Raw genomic sequence first — 10,431 nt, forward strand, 5'->3', positions numbered from 1 at the left:
TATATATGGAAATATATGTATTTTGATATGATAAAAGGTTTGTTGTGTATTACCGCATTATTGTACGAGGAATTTTTTTGTCTTCACTACGGTGATTGGAAAATATGTAAAATATATCCAACATAATTAAACACTTGAAGTTTACAAAATAATATAAAAATAAATAAGAAGTAATGTAGTAATGTAGATAGAAACAACATGTATAAATACTGCTATCTTTTAAAATACTTGCAGTACAAAAATACGCTGAAACATGATATAATGAAAAATACTTTACTCTTCGATACAAAGGTAAAAATAAAAGAATGTAATTTTGCGTTTATGTACATCACTTTTCACAGCTCATTGTCCTTTTATTTACACCATCAATTGTTTCTTTCACCCAAGCACCAGTTTCACAATTATTGTTACGATATTTAGGAATATCAATGGAACTGCAACAAATAACATATTTGTGTTAAATTTAAATTAATTATCAAACGAATTAAAATATTTTGTTTGTAATTACTTCGTGCCACCGTTCGTATGGACCTAATAAGGTTTAAAATTTGTGACTTTGCTGTAGGAGGTTCTCCGAAGCCTTGAACATTTTGCCACGACGCCCAACCAACTGTAACAATGTTTAAACAAAAATTAAGTAATATATTCCAATATACAAGTAAAAACATATACATATGATTTATATATTTATCATACAACGCGATATATGTAAATACAATAGATAACATAACCTACAAATTCTTCATTTCTATGCAGGGAAAAAGTTCAGTATAAAAGAATAATACAAACAAAAATATGACGATATTGTGTACCTTTTGCAAGAAATCTTTCTTCGTTCAAAACGCAGATCGCATTCAAACACAACATAGTCGCTTCAAAAAGTGTCCAAAGTGTAAACGCCATATTATATCGATATGATGAATGATAACATCGAGAATATCACGCAGCGCCACGACTGTAGGGAAAGGTAAAACAGCTTCATACGCATCAACCAATCAATTTGTATCGATTAGGAACCGTCCTGCCATCTTCTATGTTACGCTGGAAACTAGCAATTAAAACGATGGCGTTATGCGGGAAATTTGAATTAAAATTTATTTCTACTATGTCAAAATACATTTAGAGTAATCTCGAGATTTAAACATCGCTCAAGATTCCAAAAATAAGATAATCTTGGATTTCATCGATAACGTTTTACAAATGCTTGCAGAAATAGTACGATATGTAAACTAAGAGCCTTAAAACGATACTCGAAAGAATTGGTAGACTTTACAAGTAACTTAACAACGCGATAATACAACGGATGGTTAGGAGCATTATTCTATTTATAATAATTGAACGACAAAGCGCACCTTCTTGGCACTAACGCTTTTGGAACAGGAGTACGAGTGTTTCTAGACGATTCGACGCTCTCTTCTCAATTGAGTTACGTTAACAATTCATGTGTGCCGATTTAGTTATAGAACTTAGAGTTCATTTCATGCTACCCTCGATCGTTCATGACCTCTATCATCATTTTATCATGCGACGTTCGAGGCACACGTTTATCACGTGTAAGGAAATTCGTGGATTTTAATATTCTGATATCGTTTTGCGTATGCAAAGAAAAGTCGGAATCTTCCATATCGTGATGAAAGTCACGAACGTATTTGACGTGTGCAAAAATTTTTCTTGTTTGTAGACGATAAGTATTCAGCAAAAGCTATGCTAACTCGCAGCCTCGAACAAGTGTTGTATTACTACAAAAAATTGCAACACAGACTAAACTCGCGTCGGCGGAAAGTACGCGTGAATCACGTGTTCCAAATGTCACATTTATGCAACTGTAGAAAATATTGCATTATGCTAGGATTAAAAAAAGTTTCAGACAAAACTATCATTAATTTCAGGAAAAGTTTCCAACGTATACAATGTACGTCTTATTTGGCAACAGGACAATATAGAAAAATTGTTCCAAAGCCAATGTTTCCTCGACTAATTTAGATCTTCCACGAATTCGTTCAAGTCATTCATCATCCCCTAACAGATAATATTTTTCATATACAACGATAACGATTGCCTTAATTTTAGCTTTCTATATAAATCACAAGGTACTCTGATTCATTTCCTCAATAATTACGCAAATCGTATGATTACAGATCTTCTGTCACATAAAAATGTATATTTTTCAAAAAACTAGACGCAGCAATAAACTACATTATAATCAAACTTATAGAATCAATTCCAAGAAATCTTATGATTCAAATCCACATCAGTGTGCGAACTATTTCCATAATTTATGCCGTATTAGATTGTACCTACTGCAATTTCACAGGGTAATAACGCGTTACCATTCACCGACTGAATTAAATGACGCTGAATGTGAAGTACACGAGTCTGACCGCTCGTGTTCGCTAAATATCATCGGAGAAATAGAAGAAACAAACGTGGACTTTGGTCGGTTAACAGACGAAGAAAAATAGGAAGGTCGATTCGTGAACGTTAGATACCAATCAAAGAAAATATTATTTTAATCGTCGCATAATTGCAAAAGAAATGATATTCAAAGCTTGCAACTTTTCATCCAAGTAGATTTTAAATAATTATCATTTGTTATTGCAATCTTGTTTTCAGTCCGAATCGCGTATTATCTAATCTATTGCCTGCAATAAATAATACTTGGGTGACGTCGAAACTGTTACCCAGGAAGCAAGAGTAAAATGCTTAAGCCATGCAATTAGGAATTACGTGACACGTTACGGTAACAATTTATGAGGCATGAGGTCCAATGATGGAACGAGACGAAAGAATGATTCTGGTATCAGTTCGTGTGAACTGAATGCGCGTACAATTGAACTCTTAAGAACGAAATTCTATGTTGTCATCGTTTCAAGAATTAATACGTTAATGGTCCAAATTAGACTCGTTTCTATAATGCAATGTCTAAGTAACGTCTATAATAATGTCTAAGTAACGTCTATAATAATGTCTAAGTAAAGCGATTATAGTTAATCGACCAAAATAAACCTACCTAAAAAGCACTATAACGGCGATTCAAATTTGGTGGAACGTAGCTCGCGTCTGTCGAAATTATAGTTGAGACATTGTACGATCGTTATATAATAAAAATTCTACCAAATTCCTCCATGCCCGCTGTTGATATTTTCACGCAGATTTGTAAATTATTATGTAAAAAGTCGCATTGTCTAAGATTGCAGTGGCCCAGTAAATATCAACGTTTTGTCCTCAAACGTAAATACATTCGACGTGTTCCCAACACAATTGCTGTATACTAGTAGTGGGGTGAGCGTATCGTTGATTGGCCAGTTTCAACAGAGGGCGCCTACCAGGTCCGGGTCGATGTTGCTAAAAGCTGCAGCAAATGAAGGAACATCAGTCGCTAGTACCTCCTCGATCTGGCCACAGGCAACTGTTTTCACTTCACAACAACACATTTCTATTTCGTTTCCACTTTGACTTTTAAACACTTTCGTGCATCCACAGTTACAGAACGTTAGGCGGATTTGCACGCAACATACAGTGAACAAAACATCAACAAGCGCAGAGATTAGAAACAGACAATAGAGAGTCGACAGTTATATTCGAAGGTCTTTGGTGGATAAAATTAATCTGGCAAACCGGTTGTACGAGAACTGATTCTGCAGAGGCGACTCTACAGATTGTCCGAGTGAAACCACGTTGTCGTGGGCGGTAAAGGGAGAGAAAAGGAGCCAAAAAGGGTAAGGAATACCTTACATATAAATATACATAACTAAAGCAGAGTTGAAGTGGCGGCGAGAAGGGAACACCGGTGTGCTGGAAAACGGTGAGGCAGCACCGTGACTATGTAAACTACTAGCATATACTTGTGGCAGCGCGTGCGCAGAGTCGGACAACGTTTGTACCGACAATATTTATAAAGGTACATCGTAACGTGATAGATAGATCGTCGACGATCAAACAATCAAGTAAATCGAGGGTAAAAGAAGATTTAACCAAAGAAGAGGACAAAATCGGAGAACTGGGCTTTTCTTCGAGCATAGGCAAAGAAGCACGCAAACTGGCTCCAGAGGTGAGGATCAAGCAAATTGGAATGAGGGAGGACTTGTTGTCCATAATACGGCACACAAGCAGCGATCATTTTTCGGAAGAACTCTAGCCGAAGATTGGCCAACAAAACGGGTAAAAAGGAGACTAGCAATAGACCACTGTTTCCGAGTATTTTATACGAATAGAGGGCTCTTGTTTGCTGGATATTTCAAGCAAAAGCGTTACCAGGATCGCTTTCATTCTCTTCCTGTAATTATCGATTTCTCAACTGGTCTACCTGTTGGCTTGTGTTTTCCTGAAGGGAAATCAAAGACCCCAATTTAAATAGTTTATCGTTGGGTGATGCCCTGGGTTGCCGCCTGTCTCGACCTGTTGGCGGCACCGATTCTGGGTTACTGTCTGGCCGTGAGGAAACTTGCACTGCAAGCCGGCTTTTTCCAAGAAGAAACCAACAAACCGATCATAACACAAACGGTGAACGCAACCAATACGTCGACTATACAAAAGGAGACTTCATCGTGCGCTGATACGATGGCACCAAGCGTCGAGGAACAGCGCCAAGGTAAAACGATTAAATGGAACACTAGTAATATGAGTTTCATCTAATTGATATTATTTACTCGTACAATCACACCATGTTCGATATATTCGATAGGTAACGATGTTATTGAATAGCAATTCAATCGGTAATCAGGTTGCGAAACATTCGATGGGGAACGTTATTTATTTCTTATCTATCGAAAACGAAAGCATCGGATTACTGTGCGTTATGCAATGCAACAGTCATCGTAAAAAGTTGCACGGAAATGCAATATTCAAACGAAATTAAAAAATACCACCTGCGGGAATACCGGATGAAATAATGGCTTTTTTCAGCGTTTGTTTTTCTCATTGAAACGTATTACGCTTTTTCGCTCGTTCTCTTTGAATTTCTCGATTCGTGTCAGACAGATCTTTAGCTATTGCACCGAAATTCCCACGAAACCAGGCCACGGTTTCACGAATCTGTGATCGCCACTCGTAATCGGAGTGGTGACTATAAATAAAACGCGATTTAAATAGATATCCGTGTCGTGTGTTCGAAACGCGTGCGACGAACGAAAATTCAACGCGTAACAAATAACTTAAAATTGATAAACTTGTTGTTTTCATTGAACTCGCATGGAAAATGAAAACAATAAACAAAGAAAGATTCACAGCATAAAAACGGAGAGTCTGTACATAGATTTGCACTTGTCACGCTATCTGAGAGATAAATTTATCGCGAGAGGTAAGTTTACGGCTTCTAATAACGGAGGTCTGTCGTCTAAAAAGTTAGTATGCATTGATAAAAAATATTTTGTCCTTTTCCATTTATCATCAGTCCAATCGGACCAATTAACGTGCGCCTTTCAAAGAGGTGTTTCTGTCGCCTAAGGTTGTCCCCGGTTTTCTTTTAACGACGATAAATTGCGTGTCAATGAAAAACGCGACGGGTACAGTCACACAGTTCGCAAAAGCAGAAAAGATCACGAAGGTCAGCAGGAGTCAGAGATGTAAACGAGAAAATTATGGTAATGACATGGATTATCATGATCTCTGCGATTATCGTAATCTCGTCGCAGGGGAAAATCGTTTCTCAACCTCCTGCGTTGCTACTTTTTTTTATAACTATACATAATTACCTATCCGCGATTAAAAGATTCAATTATGGGAACTTCGCATTGGGTTCTTTTTGCATTCCTTTCATTTACAATTAAAGTCTCTGTATTCACAAGTGTGTCTGAATATTAGAAGATAAGGGGTTAATCAACACTGGAGAAGGAATTGCGTGGTCCACGTTTCTTCTAAACGTGGCCTCGAACACAAAAGCTGTTATTCGCGAATGAATGGAGATTATTCAGTACCAGTCACCGAAGGACGTCGAAATATCGTATGACAAATTCATCTTATTGCTATTTGTGGTAACATAAATTAGGCACAACAAAATTCTCGATGAGATAAATTAAATCTTCCAGGTATCCTCGATCTTTGAATATTGACACGTGTCTGATATTTTTAAATCGGCAAATCGGCATCGTACCACATAGAAACTTCACTGATATATTCTAAAACGCGCTATTAATATCGTTATTTAATTGAACTTAAACATAGAATCATTTGAGACAACGATGTTTTTTTGACAACGTGGATATTGCTGGTAAGAATTCGTCACCCGTTCCAATGTTTACCTCGCGATAAACCGTGAAAGAATTTAATGAGACAGAGGAAGAGGGAGAGGAAAAAACGAGAGAAGCGAAAGGTAAAATTTCTTCAAGGATATCCCATGAGGAATATTATCTTAGCTCGTGAAACGGCAATGTGCACATTGCACACCGTATAAGTTACGTACGCCAATAAGACAGAAAACTCCACGATGGAGGGTGTGTCTCTTGTGTTTCTTTCAACTGCTACTTTCGTGATCAGCCGTGCATGTAGTCGTTACACGTGCATTACCATCAACACACACCAATTATTTGTATTGTCCTTGTAGATACGCACAGCTTATAAATATAGAGTGACAAAATAGTAGCTGTTGTCAGCTGTGAGAGAGTTGTATCTTATATCGTAATACGTTCTACACTCAGTTGACGCAAATGCTCCTTATCTCAGAGCACGGTGGTTTCTTATCAATGGTTTCGTTTCTTTTTTCTATATCGCAGTAACTAAACGATCGTACCAGGTCCCACGAGTATCTCATCTTATCAAACTCAAGTGCTTTCGAATTTTATAAAGCTTCAATAATTTAAGCTCCTCTCTATCGTATAATTCTGACAAGAGTTTTCGAGTACGATGAGTTCCAGAAATTACCTTGTTTTATCTAGTTCAAGTAGCTGTTAATTCAATTTTTCTTTTTCCTTTTACCGAAATACTGGAGGGAAATTTGGTGAAATGCGATGTAGTGGTAGCCGACGTTGCAACGCTGTTCCGATGCAACGAAAGTGGTTTTCTCCACAAGACCGATTATCGATTTTCTGCCACTGACCTTGTTCTTATCCTGCGCATGAAAGCGTATGGAAATGGCCGTGATCCATCTTCGCGAAGACGTAACGACGAGACGAGAAACTTAATTTCATAATTAATTAGTGTATTCTGTCGACACAAATTTCATTGCCATTTGTTCGTAGATAAATAAATATTATCGACACGATATTCCATGGAATAATTTAGTATTCACGCATACCTTGGTAGCCGTAGCGTGGCGAGGGCACGTGCGTTGTTACAATCCAACGCTTGAATAATGAATCGAATGACGACACGTTTCAGGTCAACGTACCAACTGTTAAAGCTGGTTTCATGGGGATTCTCGATAGGTGATAGTACATCGTTCGGTATACACGAATGATCGGTATTGATCCGTGTATCGCGTGTAACAGCTTAGTAAAGACGACACTCGAAGCTGCACTTCGAATTATAAAACAATATACATACATATTATCGGTATATTATCCGATTGTTTGAGTTGAAAAACTTCCGTTTTCAATACGTTTTATTTTTCAAAGCGAAACGTGCGAATCACTTGTATAATCTATAAACGTGCATCGAAGTTCTTTTATCCACGGATCAAGAGGCCTAATTCGTAATTATTTTGTTGACACGCGTTAAGTCGAGAAAAACAGACACGCAAATAAAAATGAAGACAGATATCGCGAATTACGAAATCGTTTCGTGGCGTACGTGCTTCTGCTTATGGTAAAAAATCCACTTGGAGATTCGTTAAATTAGTCCAAATATAATGACCTTTATCGCTTTTCGAACTTCGATTATTACGTACGAGAACATGTCGATTTGAAACAACACGCGATAACGCATATTTCTATCGCCATGTCGAATTTCGTGAACCCAGATAATTCGATAATTCTTACTCCATTTGAATTTTTTATATTGTAAACAACGAGTTAATTATAACGTTACAGACAGGTCGTTGTACGTATTTTCGTACTTGAACTTTAATCCTGCTTTGAACTTTCATTCTATACACCGCAATATCTTGCGTACGATTACATATCGATTACGAACGATTAAACGATATATTATGTAAATTATCACATGACATATAGAGTTTTGGAAAATATAGCAATCAAATACGTAGATCGCGGTTACTTATACGATTCTGAGAAATATAGAAAAATCCAAATAATTACACAATTATATAAAATATATATAAAAATATTAAGCTGTTTGAAAAGTTCGCAACATTTCTGAGAATTGATATGCTCTGTAACCGACTGCGATAAAATTGGAAGGGGTTAATTTATATTTTTTATAGGGGTTTCATAAATTTAATTTATATGAAACAATATTGTATTTTACATTCAATTCGATGAAAATACATTTTCTTTGAACTTCACTACGAACTTTTCAACTAATATAAATATAGATAAATATATGAATTATAAAATTGCTATATTCAGCTAGTGAAACAAATATTTCGCATGAATGTCCGTATTCCAAAAATGAGAATAGAATGAGTCAGAATATCGACCAAACAAAAAACGAAGTTTGTTGTTGAGATTAATACCGCGAAAGAAACGACAGTCGCAAAAGTGCAGCCAAAAGCTCTCGTGCATGAGTAGAGAATTCTAAATATAAAGTTCACCAACGCTCGGTTTTTAACGTGGAACCCAATAGGAAGGCATCAGTACTCAGTTGAAATTCGCACTCTGAAGCTCGCGAGTTTGTCTAGCCGGTTGTGCCATTGAAACGCATTCGTTATTATTGATTCGTCATTAGTTGATGGTCGAACAGTGTTGTTAACGGTACATTGTAAAGAACATGTGTGTGATCGGTAAGGATTATTCTTCCATCGATCAATAGTGAAAAAGATTTTAATCTAAATGTACGGGTAAAAACCAGAACGCAATATAATGCTCGCGTTTATCGAATCTTTTATTTTCACTTTTACGTTCATTGTTTCGAAGAAATCTAAATATTTCGTTCGACGAAAACAAAACAAAAATTCAAAACATCTTGTTTATAGCGCGCGAGAAAGAGTTCTTTTGTGAATCGAAGATGCGTCGGAGGGAAACGATAATTTTTTCACTAATTTCATTCTTACTACTATACAATCACATTGTTCGATTTTCTATCGAATTACGTCACATGCGTTCACATTGTTAACGATCATTCGACTGTTGGCTGGTTTAAAAAACTAGCTTGGCACCGAGTCAAATCTATCATAGTCGTTTGGGTGTATCTTCTAAAATTGATCGTTATTATTATATTATTATACAGATAAAAATAACCGGATGCTACAATGAAATGCCTTAAAAAATATTTGACTTCTATTGTAATCGCGTATTGGCGTTGTTAAATTTGTTCATCATCTGTGCATTTATACTTGCGTCTTTGTTGCACAATGCTTTGTCTCCTTGAGGTTTATCAATGGCCATGCGTTTACACATCAGGCAAATGAAAATGCAATTAATTACACGAGTATATTCTCTTGCTTTCAGAACCCAAGGATAAAATCACAGTAAGGACGTCGGGGATAATGAAGTCTCCCCGAAAATTTTCAGGGGTTGTAATCGCGATGTGCGGTTTACCAGGTCGTGGAAAAAGCCAAGTGGCACAATGCCTTTCGCGCAGACTCAACTGGAACGGTGAATCCACTAAAGGTTGGGAATTCTGCTTTGTTTACTTCCGATTGCTACGCTTGAAGACGAAACCTGTTCATTAAATCACATTAGTCATCTTAAATAAGCGGTTTCGTAATATTATTTCCACTCGACCATCAATTATCTGTGTTCCTTTTCTTTTTTTTCATTTTTAACTTCCTATTTCGCGGTTATATTATGTGTACAAGTTACGTGTCTCATCATTAATTCGTTAGTTTCTCATTTTTCCCATTTTTGTTTTCAACACGGTCATTAAGAGGATTTGTTTACGCTCAACAGACTTGTTACGTAAATCAACATTTACGGCGCTTCAAACAAATTTTAATTTCTATTTTGTAATGTATTACATTGTGCACTTTCTAGTTTAAAAGTAGTCTATAAAATACTACAGATAGATATATTCTCTACATACGCATATACGTATACAAGATGGAGACTATATAACATGGTCGAAAGAAACATCATCTCATATTGTTTCTTTGTGAAATGCTAAGTAATTGTTCTATGTTATTACGTCCCGGGACCTACCTATATTTCATGTATAAATAAAACTATCTTTATATGTTTTATACTGCATTAATTTCGTCACACCATTGTAGTAACGATGGTAATAATAAAACATTTATAACTATTGATAAATAGTTATAATTAATTGTTAATAAAAAGTAATTATTCAAATTATGTATTGCTGCTAATCTTGGGACGCCGGTCACCGGTGACCTCGACAACGCTACGTCCAAGTTGAGTGCCGGTCACCGGTGACCCC

General features: G+C 36.4%; 2 protein-coding genes across 4 annotated transcripts in view; one reads left to right on the forward strand and one right to left on the reverse strand.

Annotated features, from left to right (window-relative positions):
- Positions 1–247: 247 nt before the first annotated feature.
- Positions 248–1,034, reverse strand: LOC100748124 (immediate early response 3-interacting protein 1). The gene is made up of 3 exons (XM_003487588.4): positions 813–1,034; positions 509–610; positions 248–434 (listed from the first exon to the last, which is right to left on the reverse strand). The coding sequence occupies exons 1-3, from the start codon at positions 901–903 to the stop codon at positions 379–381; spliced, it is 249 nt and encodes an 82-aa protein (XP_003487636.1). The 5' UTR covers positions 904–1,034; the 3' UTR covers positions 248–378.
- Positions 1,035–3,017: 1,983 nt separating this feature from the next.
- Positions 3,018–10,431, forward strand: part of LOC100748246 (6-phosphofructo-2-kinase/fructose-2,6-bisphosphatase 1) — a 13,869-nt gene continuing 6,455 nt past the window's right edge. The window contains exons 1-2 of one of the 3 annotated variants that reach the window (XM_012382706.3): positions 3,022–4,591; positions 9,504–9,665. In XM_012382706.3, the coding sequence (XP_012238129.1) occupies positions 4,372–4,591; positions 9,504–9,665 (382 nt within the window). In that variant the 5' untranslated portion in view covers positions 3,022–4,371. Of the gene's footprint in view, positions 4,592–8,669; positions 8,837–9,503; positions 9,666–10,431 lie in introns of those variants that run through there. The other 2 variants (XM_012382708.3, XM_012382707.3) reach the window with 2 other exon arrangements.

Source organism: Bombus impatiens, unplaced genomic scaffold, assembly GCF_000188095.3.
Source record: "Bombus impatiens unplaced genomic scaffold, BIMP_2.2 scf_0166, whole genome shotgun sequence".
In the NCBI taxonomy this organism is placed as follows: Eukaryota; Metazoa; Arthropoda; class Insecta; order Hymenoptera; family Apidae; genus Bombus; species Bombus impatiens.